The sequence below is a fragment of the Ammospiza nelsoni genome, chromosome 21, assembly GCF_027579445.1.
Source record: "Ammospiza nelsoni isolate bAmmNel1 chromosome 21, bAmmNel1.pri, whole genome shotgun sequence".
Classification (NCBI taxonomy): Eukaryota; Metazoa; Chordata; class Aves; order Passeriformes; family Passerellidae; genus Ammospiza; species Ammospiza nelsoni.
Genome location: NC_080653.1, coordinates 8555105 through 8582902, shown reverse-complemented (window position 1 = coordinate 8582902; position 27798 = coordinate 8555105). Strand labels below are relative to the sequence as shown.

The 27798-nt window shown below is 44.2% G+C and overlaps 3 protein-coding genes across 5 annotated transcripts; 1 reads left to right on the top strand and 2 right to left on the bottom strand.

The window, feature by feature from the left end:
• Positions 1 to 36: 36 nt before the first annotated feature.
• On the bottom strand, positions 37 to 10790 carry TRPV1 (transient receptor potential cation channel subfamily V member 1). Its single transcript, XM_059486715.1, has 17 exons — positions 10689 to 10790; positions 10021 to 10051; positions 8219 to 8534; positions 7501 to 7667; positions 7062 to 7214; positions 6556 to 6696; positions 5793 to 6091; positions 5015 to 5191; positions 4649 to 4813; positions 4294 to 4389; positions 3916 to 3986; positions 3370 to 3535; positions 2575 to 2641; positions 1859 to 2175; positions 1154 to 1281; positions 783 to 898; positions 37 to 363 (listed from the first exon to the last, which is right to left on the bottom strand). The coding sequence occupies exons 3-17, from the start codon at positions 8518 to 8520 to the stop codon at positions 194 to 196; spliced, it is 2535 nt and encodes an 844-aa protein (XP_059342698.1). The 5' UTR covers positions 8521 to 8534; positions 10021 to 10051; positions 10689 to 10790; the 3' UTR covers positions 37 to 193.
• Positions 10791 to 12307: 1517 nt separating this feature from the next.
• Positions 12308 to 20882, bottom strand: SHPK (sedoheptulokinase). The gene is made up of 7 exons (XM_059486709.1): positions 20137 to 20882; positions 18794 to 18935; positions 16382 to 16565; positions 15063 to 15215; positions 13867 to 14042; positions 13553 to 13753; positions 12308 to 12717 (listed from the first exon to the last, which is right to left on the bottom strand). Exons 1-7 carry the CDS (start codon positions 20302 to 20304, stop codon positions 12323 to 12325), a joined length of 1419 nt encoding a protein of 472 aa, XP_059342692.1. The 5' UTR covers positions 20305 to 20882; the 3' UTR covers positions 12308 to 12322.
• CTNS (cystinosin, lysosomal cystine transporter) lies at positions 20731 to 27567 on the top strand. 3 transcript variants are annotated; one of them, XM_059486711.1, is made up of 11 exons: positions 20731 to 20824; positions 21232 to 21305; positions 22047 to 22125; positions 22655 to 22739; positions 22828 to 22931; positions 23799 to 23930; positions 24677 to 24776; positions 24871 to 24990; positions 26050 to 26220; positions 26420 to 26537; positions 26854 to 27567. In XM_059486711.1, exons 2-11 carry the CDS (start codon positions 21242 to 21244, stop codon positions 26982 to 26984), a joined length of 1104 nt encoding a protein of 367 aa, XP_059342694.1. In that variant the 5' UTR covers positions 20731 to 20824; positions 21232 to 21241; the 3' UTR covers positions 26985 to 27567. The 3 variants fall into 3 exon arrangements, with proteins under 3 accessions (XP_059342694.1, XP_059342693.1, XP_059342696.1); XM_059486710.1 differs by having other exon boundaries at positions 20798 to 21053; XM_059486713.1 differs by lacking the exon at positions 20731 to 20824 and adding an exon at positions 20896 to 20970.
• Positions 27568 to 27798: the final 231 nt, after the last annotated feature.

The window sequence follows — 27798 nt, the reverse complement described above, 5'->3', positions numbered from 1 at the left end:
AAGGTTGTATTAAAAAATAACCATGAAGACATGAGATTAAACAACAAATAGTTTATTTAGCACACTTAGTGTAATAAATAAATCCTTGCACACGGTAATTCCCTAAGTCTCTGACCTTTTTCCAGAAGTCCCTGTTCCTGTAAATGAAGTGCTCTATTGTCCCTTTTGTGAGGACCAGCACAAGCAATCAGAATTAGGCTGACTTTGGAATTGACTCTTTCAACTCCTCAGAATCTTCTGCCTCAAAATAAGGTTCCAAAACAGGTTTTAATTTGACTTCTTCTGGTGGCTTGTGAGGCTCTTCTCTCCTCTTCTCTCCATCTTTTAGAAGTGGAACCAATGTTTTCCAGTGTTTCCCTGAAACTAAAAAGCAAAGGAATGGTTAATTTTCTTCCCTCCACAGAAACAGAATAAAATATTCAAGTGGTTTGAACAGGAAGCTGCTAAAAGAAGAAGAAAGAAACAGGAAGAAATGACTTTGTGGTTTTCTTCCCCATCCTGTTCCACAAGTTTTCCATATTTCAGGTGGTAAGTGCTGACTGCACAGTGAAATGCTTTGGTGCTGGATGCTGAGCTCCCAAACTCTGGGGCTGGGGCTTTGAGTCTCTTTTACTCCAGAGAGTCTAACTGTGAGAAGTGAGCCCATTTCATCCTTTGCTTTTTGTGCTGGCTGAAAATGCCATCAGCTCAGCCACTGCATTATCAGTAAGTGCAAAGCACTGACTGCCCTCCATGCTGCTGCTTTCACCAGAGTGCAGGATTTGGGTCCCTGAAAGCCTCACCTCTGCCAGGCTTAATGGAGAAACTGAGATTTCGTCTGAGGTCCCCGGAGTACCCAGGGTCTTCGTTGATGATGCCCAGATTAGTGTTCCACGTGGACCAGTTCACTTCATCAACCCTAGGGAGACAACAACAAACCCAAGATCTATTCTAAGGATCACCAGACAGCTCCAGGATCAGTTTATACCACAAAATGTCACCTCTCAAGCCTGAGATCTGACCCAAAACCCAGATTAAACTGACCATTGCAGACAGTATTAGTGTACTATTCTTCAGAGTGCTCCAGGGGGAAAGTTCTGCTTCCCACCACCAGATACTTGAAGCTGTTTGTCTACAAAAGCTTGTTGGCTTGATACACAAACAAAGAGGTTACCTGAAGCACCATCTGTAATCATCTTGGCCATCAGGGGTGATCCCCACCAGGACTTGCTTCCCAGAGCGGAACGAGTGCCTCAGACAGTTCAAGTAGCTGTTCTCAATGTCCAGGATTGTGATGGCTCTCTGCCAGGTAAAGGAAAGCAGAGCACTGAGGGACTGCTGGTCAAAGTCAAACAAATCCTGAATTCTTTCTTTGAAAAAGAAAGTTTTTATCATTGTCAACATCTTAGAGCAGACACTGTAACTCTGCAGCATCACCCTTTGTTAATATGTCACTGAAAATTACTCAGTGACATATTAACAGCTGAATTACTGCCCTGAGAATAAAACTGTGAAGTTCCTTTCTTACCTCCAACAAAAACTGATTCTGGTAAAGATTGGTTTTCCCCTTGCATAATCTCTTCCTTCATAGTCTGATCAGGATTTTCCATCATACAAAGACCAATAATTTAATCCAATTAAAAAAATACTTCTTTTCTTACATTCTGAAAATCTGTGGAACACTGGCAATATCTGCTTAGTCAAAACATTAAATATACATGGAAAAGGAGCTAATACACTTTTTTTAGGAGCTGTTCAGGTGAATCAGGAAGAAGCAGTGACCTGCTATTTAGATGTCATCTCCTAAGGATTCTTTCTGAAATCTCTTCTGATTCCCCACACCTTTTTTTTGGACAGCAGCCTGACAGAACCAACACACCTGGAGTTTCCAGATGCTCTTGCTCTCCTGTGCAATTTTGTTGACAGTTTCCCCCATCAGTGCAATGAGCATGTTGAGCAGGAGGATGTAGGTGAGGATGACATAGAGCACCAGCAGGATGACAAACACAGACTTGAACCTGTAATTCTCTGTGAACTCCAGGTCCCCCATGCCAATGGTGAATTTGAAGAGCTCCAGGCAGGTGTAGTAGAGGCTGTTGTAGGAGGTGCGGCCCCGTTTCAAGTGGCAGCACTTGGCATAGTCAGAGATATTTGTTTCCTGCCCCTCATTGTCATCTTCAATCAAAGTCACCACAGCTGTGGCAAAAAGAGAATTCACACAATGGAAACACAGTTTGAGATCATAACTTTGTTGCAAGCAGTGAAAAGGAGCAGAGAGGTAACGCACGTTCCCTGCACGGCACATTGACCCCAGGGAAATTGCCCTATAAAATATTCCCCAGAGCTGACACCCTCTTAGCAGGTGCTGCCTCAGTTTTCTCCACATAGGAAAGGATGGCTGGTTTTCTATTCAGCTTTGCAACTTTGAAAAGCTGTATAAAATTACAACAAATAGTTGTTATTCTAAAGAGATTTTTCCTATTAATTAGGTTAATTTGTTAGTTTTTTGTTGTGACCAAAAACATCTAAGCAACTTAAATAAAATTTTCTGAGATTCTTTTACCTAAAAAAAAGTAACTGCAAGTAGAATATTACCTGTAGAAAATCCCAAGAGGAATACAAGATAGACAAACATGAAGCGACATAAATCCCTAAGGATCATCTGTAGCATGGAAACAGATAAAAAGATTTTAAAACTTGAATGTAAACTGCAACAAAAGCTGGTAGAAAATATTGCTTTGGCTCAAGAATGCATTTGCTCTGAACTGGCTGTTCATGCATTAAGCATTATTATCCAGCTGAGATAATAAACTTTAATACAGAAAACATTTTTCTCTTATCCATGCAACAATTTACACACAAATGCAACACATACACATGGGAACAGTTTCTTCTTTGTGAGCACAAGCCACATAAAGGCAGTTCCACTTCTCTTCCCCTCTTGGGCTGGCTGGCTACATCACAGAGAGGTTTATTAGCCAGCTACTGCCTCTTGGCTAATTGCTCTGGCAACATTTTATTTATACCTGGAGAAATTTCCAGCTGGTAGAAAGCTGGGCCATCTCCCACCAGAGCAGACTGGAGAGACTGGTGAGGCTTTTCTCAGTCTCCTTGCATCCATGCCCACCCAATTATAGTTATTTTGAAGCATGGCAGGTAATAAAAATAATAATAATCATCATCATCCTATCAAGACTGCTATAAAACAAATGGGTGAAGAGCAGGTGGGGGGGGGGGTTTAACATCACTTACATTTTATCACTTCACTCAGAAAATAATAACAAAGGGTAGCAGAGTCATATGAGAGGCAGGCATGGCCTGGAAATGGGGCTGCTGCAGAAGCTCCTGCGGTGAGGCTCTGCTGCCCCCTCAGGCGCTCCCTGCACTGACCTTGGCGATCATGACCGAGTAAATGCCCATCTGCTGGAAGCCCCGCGTGTAGTAGAGCATGTTGGCCCAGCCCAAGGCTAAGGAGAACACCATGGAAGCCACGTAGAGCTCCTGGCCACAGAAGTAGAGCACCACAGAGCTCAGCAGGAGCAGGGAGTGGACAAAGCTGGAAGACAAGAGTGGTGTGAGTGCAGAGGGCTGAGCTGGCCACAGGTGCTGGGAACAGAGCAGCCCCATGGGGGAGAGAACAGAACAAGGGATTGTCCAGCTGGGAAGAGAAAGGGCCTTGGAGAGGCTTTCTGCATAAACAATGTGTAAATCCCACTTGGAAATCTATTCCTAACTCCTGCATGACACACTGAACATTCAGACACTTAATTTGCTTTACCTCCACAGGAGGTCACTGATCCAGACCCATCTGTTCAAGGATATCCACTGGAAACTCTAAAGACCCAGGGAATTATAGCAAAGCTCCTATCACAGGTGGCTTCAGCCTCAGCTACAGATCCCACACAATGAAATGCAATCAAAGATATTGGAGCTTACAAAAGAACCTCACTGTAGCCATCAACTATCAGTGTCCTCAGTGATGGGCGCCTCTGCACGAAATATTGGATCTGAAAAGAGAACAAAGACCAGGTTTGCATCAAGGAAATATTAATATCCCCTGTGAATTAATTAACTAAGCACTGACCCCTGTATCAGGGAGCTGGTACCCATAAAACACCTCACAAGCTCAAAACCAGCACTGGTGTAAGATCTATGGAGGACCCTTCCAATAACATCAAATCAAGGAAAATGATTTGTACCTCTTGACTAAAACATGGATTATCTAAGCAGCCAATGCTCACTAATAGGAAAAGCTTGTTTGATTCTCTCCTACACCTACACAAACAGCAAAAGGAAAATTTTCAAATATCTTACCCCTCTGAAAAAAAAATAGAGGCCTCCCAGTACACTCAGGATCTCTCCAGTTACTCGAAAATATTCCCCAGTGCTGTAACCAAAGGTGAAGGGAGGCTGTAGAAGACAGAAAAGTAGATATAGTTCTGCTGAGCTGCTGGCCTTGCAGTTGCTGGAAGCAACTCCATTTCTGGGGGAACAGGGGGTGGTTAAGTTTCTCAATGTGCTGCAGCAAGGGGGCAAGAGTGGGAAGCAAGGAGGGTCAAATCTCTCTCCTGCTTTTAGGAAAGGGGAAAATTTGGATGCTAAGGGCATGCATTCAAATTGGGATATCTTGCAGTGGGTGGTTCCCCTGACACAGGACAGGATAATGTACCTTTTCATTCTTCTGTACAGGTCTGTAGTAAGCAGCTGCAGTGAGGATGGTGATGTGCATGGTGTAGACAAAGAAGTTGAAGTAAAACAAGTGCTTGACAAAGCGGTCCCACTTGTCCTGCAGCAGCCTGTTAAGGGGCTCCACCAGCAGCATCTCGTGACGGTTCTGTGCAGGAGCAAAACGAGAATTTTGTTAGGACCAGAATATACTGGACTTTGAAAAAACCCATATTCTGTAAATCTTCAGCAAATGATCCCTCTAGTTCCCTTAAGCTCAGGATGGAGGTTGCTGTTTTATGGAAATGAGGGAGAAGATGCTCTGTGTGGAACATGAAGCTCTCCCCAGGAAAGGAGGTGCAGTACTTACTGGTGTCTCACTGCTGTAGGCAAGGATCTCCAGCACTGAATTTTTCTCACAGGTGTCTATACAGGACAGGTCATAAAGAGAGGAGTGGACAGGTCCATAGGCCCATTCAGTGAACTTCCTGGACAAGTGTCTGCACTCGGGGTCTTTGATCTCCCGTCTGAGGATGTAAGCGAAAATCTAATTGCAAAAGAACAATACAACCAAGGTTTCAGTGCTCATGGACTTGTCATTCCTCAGTCTCTCCACAACACAGGAAGGGTCATTTCTCCCTAGTTCAACTGAGCTGAAGCCAAACCACTGGAGCACTGCAGAGATCACAGTCTAAAATAAACACAGTAATTTTCTCACTGTGTGACGGGAGATGGGAAATACAAACACCTCTTACAACTTGGAATTATCTGTTTCAAAACTGCAAGAGAAAAGCAGAGATGTTACACGTCTCTGAGCAGTCACTTTGAATGGGGACTGCCAGAAGATGAGTTACATCAGCCAGTGTGAAATAAAAGAGCTCCAGTGGTTCAGATGATATCAGAGATCCACTTTCTGTTTCCTCTGGGGCTGCCTTGCATACCAGTGGGGTGTGAATAAACCAGCTGGGCACAGACACACTCACTCTTTGTAGCCTTTGAGGGCTGTGCAGTTAAACTGCAGCGCCAGTTCCTCTTAACTAAAAGACCTCAATAATAAAGTCCTAAAATCCATTCTGCATGAATGTTTTACATGTTCTCTCTATAATGTGACACAGCAATGGGACAGTCAAACACCTCTGTTCACCTACCCCTATCTTCCCTGTTTTGGCTGCCAGAGTTAGAGGAGTCAGCCCTTTCTTGTTGGTGAGTTCTTCCAGCTTGAGGATGGGATTAATTTTGGCACCAAGGATCAATATGTTATTGTACATCTTGGTCACAAACTTGGTGTTATCCTTGGTGTTATCTGCAATCTCCACCAGGGTGTGCAGGACCATGTTGCCCATGGAGTCCTCAGCAGCAATGTTGGCTGCCTGGTAGGGATTCTCCAGGAGGAATTTCACAATGCAGAGCTGGTTGGTGCAGGCAGCCAGGGACAAAGGCAGCTCTCCTATGGCAAGCAATGGGAAAGAGTGGTCAGAAAGCCCAGTACCAGAGGTGCATAAACAGAAACATCACATTATTTTCATCTTTCACCATGAGAAAAGATTAATTCTTCTGTCTGGAACAGCACCAATTCTTGTGATAGCTGTTAAAATAGGTTTTCTTTAGTTTAACTACATCACAGAAACACAGCTGCTTAAAAAAACCCTGCCAGGACAGGAGCAGGTTACAAAGGATACAGTGCTCAGAGAACAAAGGAAAGCTGACACCAGGCTCACACTGAACACCATCAGCTACCGTGTTTCTTTATAAGCTCAGTCTTTGGGAGGAAACGTTTGGCCTAAAGGTGGAACAGCCCATCTGGTACTTCTGGGCCTCCAGCTCCACATAAACAGGATTATTTAACAGCTTGCACTTGGGATGCTGCTAGGACAACTCCATCAATAAAGACCATACTGTGCTCACTCCTACCAAAATAAAAGCCAGATTTCCCTTTGATTTTCCTGAAGAACTCCCCACAGGCTCTGGCATGAACATCTGCTCCATTCTGGACCAGGAGCTTCACCAGGTACATGTTCCTCCTCTCGATGGCAATGTGAAGAGCAGTCTGGCCTGCAGAGACACCCATCAGACAGAAATCCTCAGCATTTAGTACAGACTGAGAGCTTTCAGCACTGCAATTCCCTCAGCTCCATGTAAGATGCTGGAACTGAGAGCTCAGCAGGCTAGAAAGCTCTACAGCTGAACAGGAAAAAAACCACACAAACAGCAAATGCAAGTCATTAAATCACTCTATATAAAAAATGGCAGAATATTGCACCTAACAGGGCACAGCCCCAGCACAAATACACAGATTGTCAATCACACACCAGAACTTTGGTGTGCACAAGGCCTCATGCACAAGACTTTGAGAGCCCTGCCTGACCCCATTTCAGTCTGAGCACCTAAGCATTCACTGCAGCAGCTGCTTCCCTTACCCTTGTAGTAGTTGTCAGTATATTCTGCATTAACAAACTCCTTCAGAGTTCCAGTTTTCCTTGCAATATCCAGCAGCAAGGGAATGGTATCATTTTTCCCATCATGTAGATTCAGCATGGCTTTCAGTAAACAGGTTTTGCCAGTTTCAGGCTCTGTAAAACAAAAAATTGCAGGTGTAAAGAAGTGATTACAAACCCACCACCTATACCCAGGCAAGCAGGAATTAATGAGGTTCTTTTCAAAAGACAAGAAACCTCATTTAGTGTTTCACAGAAAATTTCAGCTCCTGTAACCTTCCAATCAATGGGTTGCCCAATCAATAGGGCTATTAAAGGACCTCCTGCAGACATGGAACATAATTATCTTTTTTATTTTCATCTCAGGAGCACTACTGGGAGAAGAAGAAGGCAACTCAAGGTATGTGACACTAAAAGGTACCTTTGAACTCCTCATCTGTGAGATGCTTGAAGGTTCTGTTAAGGTAGAGTAGCAGGTCACTGAGGTCCTTTGTGTTGCCTTGGGCTACAGCATCAAAGATCCTTCTGCGGTCATAAAATCTGAAAGCTTTTTCTGAGCAGCCTGTGATGGAATCTGTAGACAGGAGCCTAACAAGGGGAAATGTCAGTTACCTAAAGTCAGATATTTAGCAGGCTTTTTATCAACTACCAGAACACTGCTCTTCATTTGCTCAGGTGAAGTAGTAAATGCTGCAGATCAGAATAGGTAGCTCTGCAAAGACTAAAAGAACAAAGTCTGCAAGCAACTCTCCTGATAAAATTGCAATTCTGTTGCTGAAAAGCTGAGAACAAGTGATCAAAGAGGCATTGAAGCTTGGCAGTGTAACTGCAAGCCTGGAGCCAGGCAATCCCTTGTTCTCACTCTGAACCAGGTCCATTCACTGAGCAGCCTCAAGCAAGTGAACTGAGGCCTACTGCCAATTTTGGGCATAATATCCATGGAAACTGAGATTTTTAGAGATGCCAAGAGACAACAGTTATTGTCACTTTCATTTGCAACATTCCTTAATTTGGCATAGAAAACAGTGAAACTGAAAAAATGGTCATGCTCAAGTGGAGAGAACAAATGCTGCGCTAAGAACCATGGCCTGCAGCTGTCAAACTACTCATCACAACCAAATCTCACCAGGCAGACTTACTTGTGAAGTTTGCCCCTCTCCAAATTCACGTGGAATTTGATGACAGAAGGTGCCATCAGGTGATCCATCTGGCAGAAGGAGTCCATGGGAGCCATGTCCTTGTCACTGTCCCCCATCACAAAGCGGCCCCGTCTTGCAAAAATGTTGCTTTTGGGTGGGTGCACCCTGGAGCTCAGTGGGCCCTGGGTGTTGTCAGGGGCTTCCTGAACAGAGTCCTCCCCATCTGTGTGTTCATCTGTCACTTCAGATTCCTCCGTGTCAAAACTGCCAAACTTCTTCATCTTCCCAAGGATGGAGGACATGATGGGCCAGCAGGCTGTGAGGAAGGACACAAACACCTCAGGTCAGCACGTACAGGGCCACGAGTCCCCTTTTGGCCAGGAATCTTTTCCACAAGCAGCAGGGAGTGGATTGGTTGCTCTCATCCCAGAAATGAGGCAGATGGACACGTTCTCACTGTGCCCACAGCCAGAAGAGTTTAGTAGAGTCTTTATTCCATTTGTTTCAGTTCCCATTGCCCTCACCCATTCCAGAATGCAGAAAGCAAACCAGAGCATCCCAGAGCTTCCTGCCCATTTCCCTGCAGAGCTGAGCCTCAGCTACCTCTGCCTAAAACCACTGCCTCGTGCTCTAGTCATTGCTAAACCCTGAACAACCTCAAACCCCCAAAATCTCTGCTTTTCTTCTCTACTTTCTGACTGGTTTGTGCCACAAACCATTCTCATGATTCTATCAGGGATGTGAAAAAAGCCCTGCTTGTGCCTTAACCTGATCTCTGGGGTGCTGAGCACAGAGGGCTTCCTGCACCCAGGAAAATGATCCTTAAGGGCTTTGCCAGAGTTGTGGCAGTGCCTGATGGAAGCTGGAGTGGGTGATCCTTGAGAGGTGACTGTCACCCCAGCCACGAGGCACGGAAACACAGAGGAGAGCTTACCACTGATAAGAACAACCACAGCTGATCTTGTCTGATTCACAACCACACAGAACCTGACACAAGCAATAAATACCCAATCAGAGAATGCTTTGGCTGGGAAAAGACCTTAAAGCTCATCTCATTCCACCCCTCTGCCATGGCCAGGGACACCTTCCACTATCCAAGGTTGATCCAAGCCCTGTCCAGCCTGGCCTTGGATACTCCCAGGGATGGGGCAGCCACAGCTGCTCTGGGCAGCCTGTGCCTCCCCACCCTCACAGATAACACACTGCTGAAGGTAAAACAAGTTGCCTTTTCTTTGTTTGGTTTCTTATCAACCTGTTTTAATCAGACAAATATTGTCCTCGTGCCACTGAATGGAAAATAGGCTGGAATTCCAGCAGTGGAGACAGGAACACATCACATCTGAGCTGCTGCACAGCTGGCTTGAGACATGCTCTGAAACCCCACAGTGCTTGGAAATCCTACAGCTTTGAGCACAGGAATGTCACTAAATCTTTAAAAAGCCTCAAATTATAAACCACATTAGGGTGGTCAGTAATTTTCTCTGTACAGTCAGGGTGAAAACAACATGAACACACTTCAAGGTTGTTTCTCTTCACAAGAGAAATATTGTGAGGGTTGTGTGCAAACATGCATTGAAGCTGGATTTTCAGTTCTGTGGGAATAATTCATGTTTACATCAAGGGTCACATTTTTCTGTGAAAGCAGGACAGGGAAGAAAATTTTGTCATTTGCATTTTCTATCATTTTGTACAATATACATATAAATAAAACATCAATTTCCAAACTTGCACATTTAGGGTTACTGGAAACAATCTGTCTTAGCACAGATAAAATGCTAATGACTGCAATTTAAATTGCTCACCTTTCAAGTCCTTGGTCTCCTTAGAACCACTCTGAAAAAATAACATAATATCTTACTTACTGAATTGTCCTATAAATAAGAAATAAAAATATTTCTAGTTGGAACAAGATACTAAAATTACAGAAGAACTATTACTACAGTGAAAAAGGAATAAAAACAGATCTATAAAATATAGAAAAAATACAGAGGGAATATAGTCATGTATAATTTTAATTTTTTGTCTAGTTAAACTCAAGTGGATTGAGCCAAAAACATGAGTGAGTGGCTACAGAACACACAATCAATTATTTTCCACAAAATAAATATAAATGTGCAGAATAGGCTCAATCCTGTCTCCCTGGCAATTGCTCAAACCTACATTATACATGCTTTCCTTTCTAAACCATGGTAATATATTTGATAATGAAGACAAAGCTGCATTTCCTCATGAGTAGGAATTTGCAAGGGAAAAAACCTTCACAAATCTGTGGAAGGATTATCAAAAAACCCCAATAAGCATTATCTAGTTTAAAAAATACACAACATACTTGATCTCCTTGAAATCCATGTACACAGAAGTTTGATCCAATGAACAAGGAAATATTTTGGCTAGAATGCCTTGCCACATCACAAATAACAGAGTTTAAAAATAACCAACCATGCTACTCAAATATACATGCAGAACTTACAAATATTGACAAAAATCCTCTCTTCTGAGAAATGGTCCAGTCTCAGTGAACACCCACTGATCTACAGGAATTTGGTGCCAGATATTCCTCCTCCAAGGTGCCTGGACTGCAAAGCCCTCAGAGTTTGCTTCTCCACTTCATTTGTCTGCAAAATGTGATGATTTTTAGAACCAAGGGAAGTTCACTGGAAAAACAGAGAATAGAGCAATAAGATAATTAAGAACAATTCTGGAACCAGAAGCATCAGTGGCTTCTATTCCCAGAGGTTTAGCAAAGCTCTTTACAAGAATTGCAGTAAGTTGCTGGTTTTTTTTCCCTCCCCTTTAATTGCATTTAGTAATGGATATCCTTCTCCAGATTTCCTCTTCATAAATACACTCAAGTTTGCAAAAAAGAAAAAAAAAGAAAAAGAAAAAAAGCACCCAAATCACCAGACAGCAACTGTTTCTGGTGGGGTCACAGTTTCAATTCTTGAATTTCAATTCAATTTACAAAACTTTGTAAAATCTTTCTCATGTGGCTGATTTAAAGATAAATATTTTAACAAGGAGCTAATTCAGAACAAAGTTGAGGAAGAACCAGTAAGTCCTAAAGATTTTTCATTGTTTCATGTTTCTCCTATATTTTATTTAAATTTTGTATATATGTATATAAGAGTCAGCCTCTAAATATTAATGTTATGAGGAAAAAGAACCCCAACTTATCTAACCCTGGATGGATCTAACACCATCAAAAATTCAGAGCTGTGTCATATATTGCTAAATATATCATTTATATAAGATCTTTTTGACATAAACTAGTCTGGAGAAACAGCTTTTCCAGAGGCTGTTAGGCTGGGAGCAGCCCCCCAACTTCCTGAGATTTTGAGTAGAATATGAAATTATTCAATGAAATTATCAGCCTTTTGTTTTGTAAAAAGTAGCTGTCTCTCTGGTCTTGCCTTGAATATATAAAAGAATTATGTATTTACCTATTTAATAGCAAACTAATTAAACTCCTCACATCTGTGGTACTCAGAGTAACAAGGCTCTTTATTAATGCATAAATATAGATTACCAATAGGCAGCTCCTCAGGAGCATCCAAAATGCTGCAAAGCTTTTGATGTAACAGCATGATCAGCTCTTGCCTGTTATTCAATAAAAATGAAAGCAGACTTGCTGATAAAAATATATTTATAATAATGCAATGTACATGTAGACAGAAAGTATAAATATTTTAACATTAAAATAAAGACTAGGAGAAGAAATAATTTCTAAGAGCATAAGATAGGGGATAAAACTTGGAAATCTTAAGGGAGTGTACAAAAGCATCAGACCAAGTTACAGACAGTAGCTCATCTCTCCCAGCCCTTTCCAACAGATTTCCTACCAGGAAAATGACCCTCACAAGAAGTGTCTTTTTATGTAGAAAGTTAATGGATCTTTCCCAGTCACTCAGATAAATTTAATGTGATAATTACTCCTCATTTCACAAATGGGAATGACAGAGCAACAAAATGTGCAGACCCAGGAGAAGCATACCCAGGAGAAGCAGTGAGAGTGCATGTGGAATAAAGTTAAAAAAAAACCCAAACAAACATTATAGTGTCAGGAAAAAAACAGAAAGCTGCATCAGGCCATTCCAAATAATGACTTTATTTACTATGGAACATCACCATAGCTGCCCCCACAGCAGCATCCACATCCTTCCCATAAACCACAGGGAATGGAAAAATCCTCTCCACTTCCTGCCTCAGCACCTCGTTCCTGGCAAGGGCAGTGCCACTGCCCAGGACCCTGCTGACCCCCAGCTCCTGCAGGTGCTGCACAGGGAACATGGAGCTCAGGTTCTCCACGAGGCCACGGCACAGGGCTCTGGTGACATGGCCCAGGGACAGCTCAGAGGCACCAATGCTGCTCACTGATGCCAGCAGCTCAGGAAGGTGTCTCTCTCCAAAGATGGTTGGGTGGATTGAGAGCTTGCTGTGCTTTTGGGCCAAGGCTGCTTGGATTATCCTTGGGTAGATGGCAGATTCCTGAACCTGAAATCCTGCAGATGGGAAATATTTTGTTACCAATCTGAAAGGGTCTGGTGTATCTTACATGTGAACAGTTACAACAGACACTGATGCACCTGTTCAGCACAACATTGGATATCTTTTTCAAAGGTAACTGTGTGTCCAAGTTTATGAACCATAATTCTCCCATCCAATTGTACCCAGAATGTGCAATAGCAGAAACTTTTTTCTGATTACAGCAACTGCCTGTCCTGACAACAACAGCTACTCCTCATTGCCTGTACTGTCCCACAAAACAATCTCTTTAAAGGGACTGACAGCAGGGTTCAGCTTCAGTGGCTGGATTCCACGTGAATGCAACATTCACCTCGAGTACTTACTGAAAGAACAATTTCAGAGCTGATTTCTGTAGTGCAAAACTCAAGAGATTATTAAAAAAACCTGTCAATGCCATGCTTAAAGCTCTTAAAAGATATTCCATGAGTTTGAGTCTTAAAATCCATTAGTGCTGCAAAATATGCACCAAGAGGACTCCTTTGGACTGCAGTCACATAAAATTACAGGCTGCTGTCCTCAAATCTGCCAGCCTTGCCTTTTGAAAATCAACTGGCACAAAATAACTCTGTGCTTGAAACAAAAGAAGGCCTAGAGGGAATATGAATGTGGAGTCCAAGCATGACTGTCCCAGCATGTTCAAAAGCTTCAGCAGGAAATTCCAGAGATCTGGGAAGCACGACCCAGGAATTCCATCCTTGTTCCCTTTATGGCATAATGGAACAGCTCCAGGCTTGTCCCTTTGCTTCAGCTTCCTTTTACCTTGATGATCAATCCCAGTTTTGTGCTTCAACTCTCCTTGAAATGACTTACCCAGCTCTTGTGCCCACTGTGCCACCATTCCCACAAATGTTGCAAGCACATTGCCTCCATTGAGTGATGCTGCCACTGCCAAGTAGTCACCATTGAAGTAGGGAAAATAAGTGACAGCTGAGGAAGGATCTGGTGCCTCTGGAGGCTGGAAACCCAGGGGCATTGAGATGGTCAGCTGAGCAGAGGTGCTGATATTAAGAACTGAAACACACCCAAAAAAAAAAAGAGGAAAAAAATAAAACAATCAGTGTTTTACTAAGCTACCCTGAAGGAGAACAATGAGAAAAACAAATCAGATACCAAAATGACCATACCTGCATCAGTCCTCTCAGTCAGACAGGAATAAACAGAGCACTGGAAATCTCCCAGGGCAATTCCCACTTTTGCTCCTTTGGGTATTCCATGCCATGCACAGGTTGTCCTGCCTGCAACACTGCCAGGGTCTCCCACCTCTGGAAGCAAGTGCACAGGAAAGCCAGATTTTTTCAGTCTGGAAGCAGAGCAACATTATTGGAATAAAGCATTTGGGGAATGTGTGGCATTACTACAAAAAACTCTTTGAAGTCACAGATGAACCTGGCCACACATTTGTGGCTGCTGCATTTATGGATGCTTTCACCAGTTTAGAAAGCTTGGTCTTGGACTGGGGCAGCATTGGGCTGGGTAAACCAGTCTGGAAGAACAAATTGTTTTCCTTTCTATGCAATCTGAGCACCTGAGATTATACACTGCATGTTCAGTTTAACCTTCTGATGTCATATGGACAAGCAGGTCCAGGGTGAAGGGACAATCACAAAATCGGCAAAAAATGCAGCTAAATGTCAAAACTTCAGTTGTCATGCAATTAGTAGTTCACAACAAAATCACAAAGAGTTAAGTCAAACAAACTCCTTACATAATCAGCTGCAGGTGCTACAGCAACACCACCACATTAGTAACAGTTCAGTTCAGTCAGCAAAATGCAAATTTCTGTCACTCTTTCATACCTTGATGAGGAGATCTTTCACCTTGGAGTCCTGGCCTAACCTAAGCCCTGCAATATATAAGGCCTTAGCACTCAGCCCTGAAAGAGCAAATCATTAAAATAAATAAGTAAATAAATAAACTGATTCTTTCTAAGATTTCCTGTAGTTTAATAGCTCTTAAGTATTATCATAAGTAAATCTTAGAAATTATGAAGCTCAGCTCAAAGAACTAGAGTGGTAACTGTTTACCATGGCACAGGTAACACTGTGGCTGCACTTGTCCATCCCACCCCACCACAGAAAGGGAGAGAACAGCTTGGAATCACTGATAAATCTCTCAGCTCTGCTGTGTGTAGATTTTGGACCAGATTTTATCAGATTAAATAGAGCAAATTCTCAATAGCTCCTCAGTACAGGCCACAATTAATTAGGAATAACTTTCAATCCCTTTTTATCTGCAGCACATCAACAGTCAGGGCCCAAAGAGGGGCTCACACTGCTGACACAAGCAGTGCACAAACCCCACTGAATGGCTCAGCACTTACATGTCAGTATTCCAGCTCTTGCTCCTGCAGTTAAAATATCCCCAGCTGGCAGCATTCTGGACAGACATCAGTGGCTTCTTCAGGTCACACAGCATGGCCACCACATAGTCCTGGATGGTGCCAGCTGCATCATAAGCCTTCAGAAAATCTGGACTTTTAAACAAGATATTTGAAAAAAAAATTTTAAAAAGAGGGGGTTTTGCTTTAAGGCAGTGAGAGAAGACAATTTTCATTGTTGGGGGAACTTCAGACATGTGGGTCCATTAAAATATCACACAGCCACCTCAGTGATCAACCTGAATTTTATTGTTTTGGTTTGGTTTTTTTTAAATGGAATTTGTTATCCAAGCTGCAGCAATACTTATCTGCAGATGGAAGATGGAGAGAGGGCAGCTTTAAGGAATGGGTTGTCAAGGCTCAAAAGCACAGCATGGAAAAAATTAACAGGAAAGTAGTAATTGTTTGTGTGAAATACATAATACTTTGTTGATCCCAGAGTATTACTGAAAAATAGGTAAATTCCCACTTGCTCTAGATCCACAAATGATATGAATGGAAATGTACCAAATGTGAAGCAAAACAAAGCAGCTGGGCTCATGACTTAGGCAGCTCTAAAGATCACACCATGCTCCATAGATTTGCTGGACACACAGTGAAAAAAACCAAGATCTAATAAAATTTCCCCATTTATTGAACCTGAACTCATTGCAAAGGAAGAGACTGGCTCTTTGAGAAAAATGAAACTGAAGAGCAAATCTTGCTGATGCCAAATCATAAGTGAAAAATTATATCCTCTGCAAACACACCACAACAAAGCAGAGCATTTGTGTCACCCCATGAGGATCTGTCTCAGTGTCTGAGGAAGGAAGGAACTGAAATTCATTTAGAGACTCTGTTTTGGCATCTGGCAGCAACCAGACCAAGCAACTCTGTTACTGTTTTAGGCATGTCTGTACTTTCCACAAAGCAGCACAAGGCAAAATGACAGTGTTCAAACTGCAGTAGCAGAGCTGCTCTGAGCCATGGTACAGACCAGAATTATTCTATTGCTATGATACTTTAAAGCTTCTGTTCCTATATGGCAAAAACCATCCTTTTATTAGTGATATGTAGTATTTTTACAAGGTCAGAGACTCCTGCATGCTTAATTGCACATAGTTTATATTAAATACTGCCATTTTAAATATTCTTTGACTACTTAATTAAGATTGTGATTACAGAGAAGCACAGCCCTCAGCTGTAGCAGCACTAACATGCTACAAGAATACTAATTGTCACATCAACTCAAAATGAGAGCAGCCTTTGGAGCAGCAATGTACCTGTTCTTTGAGCACCAGAAGATTGTGGCACATCCAAATCCTGTAGCCAGGCTCACGTGTGACTGAGGCAGAGGAAGGGAGGAGAGGAAGGTGGGGCTGCAGCGCCCATCCTGCCAGGTGACCAGGTGGCTGACCCTGTCTGCCTCAAAGGCAGGGCCTGGGCCACCCTCTGACCACCTGCACCCTGAAAACAAAACAGAATCCAAGAAATCCAGTGACTCCTGCAGCACAGCCTGCCTGGCATTCCTCATTCCTGGACACACCTGAGAATTTGTTAAATATATCAGAAACAAAGCCAGAAGAGACTGTAATGAAATTAGTCTTAATTTCCAGCCCTAGATAACATCATAATGCAAATTATCCTTTGTAGCACAGAGAATGCTATCCAAAACCTTCCTTCTCTTGAAGGGAGATATTAAAGATACAACTTAAATACCAGGTGAGCCTCAAAAAAACCCAACCACAGCCTGCTATGGGAGGTGAGCTCTCACATAAAAACCTCAGCTGGGTTTTTTTTCTTTAAACCACCACCTGGAGAATTCTGCCTCAGTAATGGACTGCCCAGGATGGGCAGCACAAAGCTGCATCACCTCTGGAGCCCAAGCAACAAGAAACCTGCATCGGAGAGTATGTGAAAGTGCTTAAGAGTAAAATCCACATGCACTACACAACAAAGGTAGGACAGGGTTTAATTCAGTGTTTAATTCAGTTTCCCAGCCCAGCACATTCCTTCTGAGCAGAGAACACCACACCTTTGAGAAAACTTCCCCACTCTTCCATTGAAGAGGAGAGCTGGGCTCAAGCTCTGTTTGCCTGCACATTCCAGGGCCCAGCTCTGACCCCTCCCAGGCCATCAGGGACAGGGCAGGTCACTCACTCTGCAGCTGAGGCAAACTCTGGGTTTTGGCCACAGAGCAGAGAGCCAAGAGAAAATACTCAGCTTCCTGATTCACACAAGTATAGCTAAAAATTTAATTCTTGTGTTGGATACAGGGCTTGGAACTCATACAGCAAAAAGCAGCCCTGGAGGCTGGGAGGTGCCATGAGAAACATGCAAAATAAAACATTTTTTCTTGTTTCCTCAATTCCCTGTTCTATCAAATCTGTTTGAACTGAATTTCCAATTGGCTTGCTTTTCTCATTTTAAATGGATTCTAAGAAATATTATTAGTCATAATCTAACCCTAAAGGACGCTATTAAAATTTTTATTTGTGTCCCAAAGGTCCTGGATTCACTTAGTCCACTCAAAACAAATGAGAGCAAACACCCTCTTTCACTTGATAGAAATGAAACTAAAGTGGCATGTGGCTTTAGGACATAAAATATTTACCAATATGACATAAGAATCTGTGCCTGTGAATACACAAGGCTTTGTTATGCAGCTCCTGGGACATCTGGAAAGCAACAACAGCTCCTCCAGTCCATCAGCCCTTGGACTTCTTTCTTTCTGATAATTTTTAGTATTTAATGTAAAATTACAGCCAGTAATGAATAGCACAGTGCCTCCTCAAGCAATTAAGACTCTGACAACTTCTGAGAGGCAGTGACCAGCACTTTTGGGAAATCTGCTCTGTGGTTTACAATACATCTTTACTTCATCTGCATAACTCCTGTTAATAAGACTTGTATAATTATCCAAATGAGCAGATTACAGGGTTAAGTGAAAAGAAGAAATGGACCCACTCTCTGGAAGCCTTAGACTTCAGAAGGTCTATAAGGCATTAGCCAAGAGGAAAATCCATCCCTGTCTCACAGGGCTGGCAGTCCAAGGCCTGGATTCTTCAAATCTCCTCCCTGTCACAAGGATTATCTGGGTATTTGCACAACCAAGCCCCACATGACTACCTCACTGCAGCTGATTTGTCTCTGAGGCCTTGGCAAGCAGCTGAGCATCCACAATCCTGACCACAGCTCTTTCCAGCTCCTACTGACAGAAGCATAAGCAACAAAATGAATGCAAGATGACATTAATGCATGACTGGCTAGGAAAAAAAGCCTTGGGATTTTGGGAAAAACCAGAGTTATTGAGATGCTGGACAGCATCTATGTAAGGGGTTTGTGAGGTGAATAAAATTCCCCTGCAAGTTATTAATGGGATGCAGAAGTTCTTTCAAAGGGCAGCAGATAGCAAGTGATGGAGAAACAATTAACAAGGCACAAATATGCTATTCCTCCTTTATATTAATAATTGTGCTGAATCTGCAGGGATATCATTAGGCTAAATCCTTTAACTATAGTGAGTAGCTGAAATTTCAGTTAAAAAACCAAAAATTTCCATAAGAGATCTTCTGTTAATTCTCTTTTAGAGAAGATGTGATGCAATAATTTAATCACAGAATCACTTCCCTGTTAACAATTTGATTTTCTGCATTGTAATACACTGAGCAGGAATGTTAAAGAATGAACATTACCTTTATCACTTTTCCAAAACACAACCCCATGCATTTGTCCAGAGATCCCAATGTGGGTGACTTGCTGAAGCTGCTGCTGAGGCAGAGCAGCAAGGCATTCATTCAGTGCTCTTATGATTTTCTGGACATCCTGCTCCATTCCCTGCAATCACAAAGCATTATCCTGAGCATGAAGCCATTAGGATTCACTCAGTGTATTTATTAAACAAGGCTGCTTTAGTCAGAAGGGAAGGACAGAATTCATTTAGTTTAATAGCATTTATTAGATATAATATTTCTTATGTTACTAAACTCTAACAAAAAAAGAAAAGAAAAATTGAAAAAAAATCCCACAAACCCACAAAAACTAAAAATCAATACTACCAAGTTGCGCCTCTTAAACTGAAGGCCAAATGATTTTTAATTTCCTAAATAACCACACTCAACCTTAACCTTATAAAAATCCATGACCACTGACTGCAAGTTTTCATTATTTCACCTTCTCTATTGCTCTTCATTTTCCTAACAAAGAGACAAATCCATGTGTTCTGGCAGGTGTGCAGTCTCCCCTGCCTTCTCCTAAAGCTCCTCCCTGTTTACTCACTGATGATTTTGATGATGCCGATATTCAATTTCTGGACATTCTATTCCTAGAACCACCCAGCAAACTGACCCATCAGTTCCCCAGAAGCTTTCACACTTTCAAGGGTTCAGGTTACTTTGTAACAGACCAGTGTGATGTTTACAAAACTATTGCAACAGAGTCTACAAATAAATGTGAACTTTGTGCATAGGTACTTTAGGCAGCATAAACTGGCAGGAGGAGGGTTGGCCTGTTTGGTATCCTTGGTATCAGAAACAGTGCACGTATTTTATGATTCTGATTAATCCTTTTTTTAGATTGACCAGCACAATGGATGCAAAGAGCTTTAACAGGAACACTTCTTCCTGGTTATTTCCACAGGGAGTTTCCAGTTATAATTCCACCTCACACTTAAGTGTAAAATAAAATTCCCTTCCAGTTGGCAAATGGTTGCTGTTTGCTTACTGGGAGTGTCAAAGATAAGGTGGTGGCTCATGGGAGAATAGTTTTATAGTGTTTTAGGCAATTTTTCAAAACCTGGGTCCTTCTTAAGTCAAGCAGCTCTGCTTGACTTACTTGAACGGTGAGCAGAGGGTGCTTTAATTCTGCTTTTTGATACCCAGAGGCATGCTGCCAATCTGGGCACCAAAACAATCCAGGAAACAATCCACTGCACTCTGCCCAATGAACCAAACTACCCAAGCACTGCAAGGCAAGGCCGGTGTCCTGCAACGTCCCTCAGCACTCCCTGAGGGAAATTGCAGGACAATTGAGCCCTTACCTGCGCTGCAGCTCCGGGGCTATCGCTGTGTGCCTGCGTCTCCCTGGAGCAGCTCTGTGCCAGCGCCAGCCCTCGCTCTGTCCCTGTCACCAGCGCTGCCTTCACCGACGTCGTGCCCAGGTCAATGCCGAGCACACAGGTGGGCCCGGGCCCGCCCGCCGCGGCCATGAGGGGATGGATGGCTGTCACCTTGTCACAGGCGGAACAACACCCACCAAGCTGAGCCCCTCACGGCCCCCGGTGCTGCCCGAGCCCCTCACGGCCGAGCCCCTCACGGCTCCCGCTGCCGCCCGAGCCCCTCACGGCTCCCGGTGCCGCCCTGCGGGCTCTCAGGGACGGGGCAGGACCGCGACCTGGACTTCGCCCTCACACTGGAGGTGCTCCCTGTCCTCAGCACTCCCCGGTCGCTACCCCTCCACTGTGACAGTGACAAAGCGCCCCTTCCCCAGCTAACCTGCGCTACTTTAAACCACGTTTTTTATCTAAACCAAACCACCACGGCGCGCAGCCCGCCCTGTCCCTCCGCTCACGGCTCTGCCCCCCTCATGAACCCGCTCCGCCACACCCAAGATGGCCCCCGGGGGCGGCCGCTGCGACGCGGTGGGCGCTGGGCGGGGAGTCCGCAGGCGATCGCCTCACGTGAGAGCCGAAAAGGGAAGAACCGGGACGGCACGGGGCACTGAAGGGGGTGGGTTGCCACCCGCTCCCCGGTACCGCCGCCTCGGCAGCGGCGCGTTCCAAACCACCGCGCACCCCGCTCCGCCGGAGCGCCGGAGGAAGGGCGGCAGGACTACAAGTCCCAGAGTGCACCGCGGCGCGCCGCCAGCGGCGAGGGTCTGGTGGGGGCGCGGGGGCTGCCGAGATTTGTAGTCCCGCGCGTTGGGGTGGGGCGGGTCCGTCACGGCAGCAGCGCTGAGGTAAAGATGTGCCCGGGACGGGGAGAGCGGCCCCCTCCGAGGGGAGCTGAGGGTCCCTCGGCCGGGCTGGGGGCCGTGGTGCTGCGGAGGGAGCTGCTTGCCGCGGCTCCCAGCGGAGGGGATGGGCTGTGTGGCCGTGTGGGTGCTGAGGAAAGCTTCTCCCCTGCTTTTTCCGCAGCTTTTCCACCATGAGGACGCGATACCTGCTCCCCGCTCTGCTGAGCCTCTCGCTGGCGCTGCTGGGGCCTGGCGGTGAGTGTTTGGTCAGCCTAGCTTGGGCCCACAGGGCTCCGGAGCAGTAAGAGATGGAAAAGGGCAGCTCTTTAGTTATCCCATTACATGTTACAGGGATACCCGTGCCATGCTTCACATCAGCTCTTCTCTCATTCCTTACCTCGGGTTCTTGTGCTCATACACTGTGCTGAGGTTGTGCACTTCGTGCTCCAAAATCACTTCTGCAGATTGAAGAGTGCCAGGGCTGCAGTCAGTGATAAACTGGGAGCTCCTCTCGTAACTTCTCACAAACACTGTGTGGCAACAGAAAAAAAAAGTGTCCAGGCCAACCTGTGCAACCTGTGTCTCTCTCTGTTTCTGTAAATGTACATTCTCTTGCACATCTGGGTACTTGGATTGAACTTGTGGCCCAATAAACAATTTTATATTAAATTTGGGGCATTTATGACTCCTAGATCACCAGGATCACATCAAGAACCAGGGTGGGTTTGCAGTACCTTTTAACCTTCCCTTTGCATGAACTTTTGTTCAAGCATTTAAATTACTTCCTTGCAACATGTTCAAGTCACAGTTATATACTTCTCTTTTTAAGTTGCTTGGTTTCCCCCTTTGCTTTTTATTGTGTGAACTTTGTGATTGATCTGATACTGCAGGGACCAATGGGTAAAATGTCTATGGCACAAAAAAAGTAGGTTGTTCTTCTCAAGGAGCTGTTCATAGTAATTGAGATTTGTGTGGGTGTTTTTCTCCCCCCCACAGATGGAGCCATTGTGTTGTCAGTCCCTGAAGTAGTTTCTCTAGAAAGTGGAAGTTCAACAAACGTCACTATCTCTCTGAGGTAAAATTATTATTGCAGCTTTACTTTCCCTTTGGAACACGGGCTGCCTTCCATAAGTGAATTTACAGTTCCTCCCTTTCTAAAAATTTATGCTTAAGAGAAACTTGCATTTCCTAGAAGGATCACGTCCTGGACAAATGCTCAGTGGAGTTCTTTAGAAAGCTGTGCAGGGCTGTGTCACTTGAAAAGGTTTTGTTTGTTCTGTTTTCTCTTTCTGCTGTAATTTCATGACCCCAAGTACATGTGCCTTGTTTCAGCAAAGGGTAATGAGCACCAGGACAGGACAGGGTCTTTTGGTGACTTTGCCATTTGTGTTGAGAAGAGGGAGGTACAGGGTGGCCATCACTGGATCAGATAAAAGAACCAGTGCAATATCACCCAGTTTGGTGCTGGTTCCTCGGAGTGTGAGGCAGCTTCTGTTGAGTGTGGGCTGCTCATTGCTGAGAGGAATGAGCAGATGCTCCCCTGCAGCCCCAAAGCAACCCCTGAGCTCAGGTACCAGCCTAACTTGTTTTTTCTGCCTTCTCAGAGCTCCACTAAACGACACACTGGTGATAACTCTTAATATTACACACTCCTCAAAGCACAGCACCATTGTTGAACTTCCTGATGAGGTAAGTGAGAGCATAGACTTGTAACCATATGCAAAAAGCTCCTGCTATTATGGTGCAACTCCTCTGTTCCCTCTGCTCTGCCTTGCAGGTACAGTTCCCTGCAGGTCACACTAAAGCAGAGTTCCAAGTGAAAGCAGATGATGTGGGACAAGTAACAGTTTACCTTTATCCCAATAATTCAAATTTAACTGGGTGAGAAACTGCTTTTTGTTCTATTTACTGTCCTGTAGCTTCCTAAAAGTTGGGGTAACTACTCCTAGGAGTTAAATGGGACATGGGTGGGATGCAGTTAAGGAGATTGGTAACCCTGCAGCAAATCCCCAAGTACTCAGATAAATAGAGGGCACAGAAGCAGAGTGGTGTCTTAGATTTAATTACAAGATAGCTGAGTTCTCACAGCTCCTTAGTCTTGTTTTAATAGTGCCTCCCAAAAGTATGGAGATCACAGGCCAGCTTTTCTGCTCTGGGGAGCATTTGGCTGTCAGTGTCCATTGGGATGCTGTTCTTGCTGTGCAGGATTTGTTCTGGAGTTCCTGGGCTGGGTCAGTCAGGGGAGCCCTCTCCTCACAGATGCCAGTTCTCCCTCCTGGGAAGAGCCCAGCCACATGGAGAAAGCTGGACTGTACTTGCTTGTGGCTCAGATATTACTGAGCAGCAGAGTGCTCCTGTTTTACTTCCTTGTTTTGCTTCTGCTTTTGAAACTCGAGGCAGAGGCGAGCACGTGGAACGCTCACAGGGCAGCACCATCACGAGGGTGAGGATGCAGCTCTGCTCTTGCCCAACAGACCCTGTGCTGAGAGAGGGGAAGCCACAGGCACAAAGTGACCTTTGGGAGCATTCCCAGCGTAAAAGGATGGAAAGGAAAGACTCAGGGAGTGGGAGGTGTCCCAAACATAACAAGGTCACAAATGAAAAGGGGAGGAACTCAGCTGAACCCAACCGAATCTTTTTATTGTCTTGTCTCAACACCTGGACTCTATTTCCTCTCCCAGAACAGAACAAAATAAAATCTTGTGAAAAAAGCTTGAATTAACTGATTCTTTTTGCATTAACCATCAGGCCTAGGATTCAATTTCAAGTGATTCACAGCATCATAGTGAGATATGCTGATGAGGTGATTGGCTGGATCTATTTCGTTGCCTGGTCCATCTCCTTTTATCCTCAACTCTTTGAGAACTGGCGAAGGAAAAGGTAAAGAGATGTGTTTGCAAGTCACTAAAGCACTTCTGCAAATTGTGTTCATGGCTTCAGCTACATCTGTCTTGGTTATTGGGAATTATCCATGGAAAGATGGGGAAAAGGCAGAGGGAGAGTCTGAATAATTGCAGCCCCAGTGAGATTTTATACATGCAGGTTGGAGGGAAACCAAGTGCATCCTACAAACACCTGATCCTAAGATTTGACATCCAGTATGAATTTGTGATGGAGGAGACTTCCCCATTCCTTTTGGTGCCATGTTGTAAATCACCTGGCTGAGGCAGCTGTGGTGATCACTGTCAAAGATTCCCAGCCTTGAGAGCTGTTTCTCAGACACCTCCTTGTAGTGTCACATTAGGCCAGCTCCCCTTGAGCCAAGTGACTCTGAGTAGGAGCATTATCATATATGAGAGTGAAACCATTTGATCTGGCAATGATGCACTTGTGCTTTATGGGTTCAGGCTGGAAGGGCTTTATCAGACAGGCTGGAAGGGTTTTATCAGACAGGCTGAGCTCATGGAGGAATGCAGTTAAAGAGCAGAGACACAAATTGATCCATGAGAGCTCTGTTATTTCACCCAGCTTCCTGATGAACTCACAGCATTGTGTGGTCACAATGCCTGAAGCTTTTGCTTACACCAGAAACTGTTATAAATCAATACATTCCAGGGTCAATTTGTCCCTGGAACTGCCTGTGACTCTCTAATGCACGTTTCTCCTTTTTTCCCCCCCTTCTTTAGTGTTGTTGGATTAAGCTTTGACTTCATAGCACTAAACCTTACTGGCTTCATAGCATACAGTGTGTTTAATGTTGGGCTCTTCTGGATTCCCCTGATTAAGGTGAGTATGATTCTCTCTTAACACGTGCTGGGGGGTGGGTATGTGCAGAAGGGAGTTAAAACTCGTGCCTGGTTTTGCTTTCTCTTACCTTTAGGAGGAGTTCCTGGTCAGTTATCCCAGCGGGGTGAACCCTGTGGCCATCAATGATGTGTTCTTCAGTCTCCACGCAGTGGCCCTGACCCTCCTCACCATCATTCAGTGCTGCATCTACGAGGTGGGTGCGGGTGCTGGGCTCACCTGCGGGCTCTGCCAGAGCTCCCTCTGCCGGGCACCTCCCTGCTCCATTTGGGCTCCAAAATCCCAAATTCCCTGCACTTCCACCGGCCTTTCCAGGAGCCAGGCTTCACAGCCCAGCTGCCTTCAGCTTTCCTGAGCTAGGAGCACCTCCACTAACCTTATCTACTTCAGCCTCATGGATGTTCTGAGCTTATAAGTAAACTTCTTAGGGACTCAAAATAACGGAGGCAAACAGCCAGGTTCATAAAGTTCCCAAACAGATCTCTAGCCAGCACACAGATTACAGCTCTTCACAGCACAAATGCTTTGCTGTTTCTTTGGAGCATTCTTCAAGCTGTGGTAGGACTTTAGATACTCCCTGCAATTCAAACACATTTTTTTCAGCTGCTTTCCTAAAACAGCTGTAAATGCCCTTTAATAATTCACACTTTTCAAGTGAGACTGATTGTTACAATCAAGTGATTCTTACTTAATCCCATTGATTGTTCCAGTCAGGTGGTTCTTTGTTTGATTTTCATTGTAAAAACCTCTCATCTGAACAGGCCAATTTTCTCTAGATGGTAACTGTTTGTCTTTTTTGGCTTCTTCCTCTGGTCATGCCAAATCTAAAACTGTAACAGCCCATCTGTCATCATTGACAGTTACTACAGAATTTTCTAGTGAAGAATTAGAAAGCAACCATAAATCTTTTACCATAATGGTGTTTATCAGCCTTTTGCACATACAGGAACTCATGATCTCATCAGATTGAATTTTGGAGCTTTGTTACAGATTATGCACCATAAATACTCCAGAATACTGTTCCCCCTGCTCAGGGACAGCAGTGTTTTAAATGATTGATATGAAAATTGCTCATCAGCTCTTGCAAACTTCCAGCTGGTTGCTGTAGCACTTGCTTAATTTTAAAGTTCTCCTTGTGGTACCAGCCTGACTGGTAAAACAGGTTTGGAGTGTAGTGCTGCAGGGTCCTGAGCAAACTATCTTTGTGTCTGGGGATGTGTGACCTGGCCAAAATGTATCTGTGTTTCTATTTCAGAGAGCAGGTCAGAAAGTATCCAAAGTTGTTGTTGGACTCCTGGCACTTGCATGGATCTTCACCTTCACCACGCTGTTCCTGGCTGCAGCTGAGGTGATGACATGGCTGCAGTTCTTGTTCTGCTTCTCCTACATTAAGTTAGCAGTCACACTGATCAAATACTTCCCACAGGTAAATCTGAATTATTCTGCTTGCATTCCATATCCCTGCCACCCTAAGCCTGCAGTATGTGCTCTTGAAAGTCTGAAGAGACTAAACCACCACTGATTATTTATTAATAGTGACAAACCAGTAGAGTTGTACTGAAAATTGCTTGAAAGTCAATCCTAAATATTGTACATGACACTCTGACTGCTTGTCACACCCCCAGGCCTACATGAACTTCCGTCGGAAGAGCACTGAGGGATGGAGTATTGGAAATGTGTTACTGGACTTCACTGGGGGAAGCTTCAGCCTTCTCCAGATGTTTCTGCAGTCATACAACAATGGTAAGCCTAGAACTGAGGTGCTGGAGAAGTCCCACTACAAAGCAGATTATCTCAGAAGAATGATGTTTGTGCTGTGTTGTGGGAAGCAGTTCTTATTGGAAGGATAAAGGATCTGTTCATATTCCCTCAAGATATAAAATGAAGTAGCCATCCTGAAGAAACCACAGTTATTAATTAGCTTTGCATAAGAAGTGCACTGCAGTCAGTCTTGGGTTTGTCTGAGCAGTCCAGAAAATAGACATTAACTTCTCTAAAGGGTCTTAAGACAAAACTACACTTGAGGAGTCAGACTTAACTCTGATTTTGTGTTTGACAGATGAGTGGAGGCTAATCTTTGGAGATCCAACCAAGTTTGGCCTGGGTGTCTTCTCCATCATCTTTGACATTGTTTTCATGGCCCAGCACTACTGCCTGTACAGGAGCCGAGGGTATGAACCTTGTGAATAACAAACATCCCTTGTGGAGACTCAAACTTTACACTGAACTTGGCCCTGCCCTCTCTGAGGGCTTTCAAGATTCTTGCTGCCAGTTACCAGAAATGCTGATTCTGATGTCTGTGACCTGATCCTCTCTGGGCTGGAACACAAACACAAACTGTTGCCTTGCCAAGCACTAGCTGCCAGGTGCCTTAAGGACAGCAAGCCCTCAGCTGCACACAGGGGACTCGTGCCTGTTGGAGCTGCACACACAGCTCAGAGGGAGCTGTCCAAGCAACACATGGCTCTTTTTTCACCAACCACAGGGAAGAGAAAGACCAAAGTGATGTCTTTCTGATTGGAGGTGAAGCACAAAGAGCAGAGTTCTGTCTTCCAAAAATCTGAGATGATGTTTAAGCAACCACTTCATATCTTTAAGTAATGACTGAAGACTGTCTGTGGATCCTAGTGCTGCTGCTGACCTTTCCCAGACAGCTCACACTCCACCACCACTCAGGCTGGCCACAGTGGTACATCACAATAATGGAGTTGGTAACAAATGCACAAATATTACAATTTGAACTCTTTATTAAAAAAAATTCTAAAAACCAGAAGCTGTATTCTTATTTCACTGAAAGCTCTTTCAAAGGTGCTAAGACAAGTAATTAGAAGGGAATATGTGCATTTCTACTTGAATGTTTAGAACCTAATGTGTCTTTCTAGATCCCAGGTGAGGTTTGACAGCTTCCCACCAGTGAAACCAGACCCTACTGACCTCAGTAATTCCAAAATCTACCCTTGAGCCAAAAATGGTCACAGCTAGAAGCCCCCAAGTGATGTGGCAC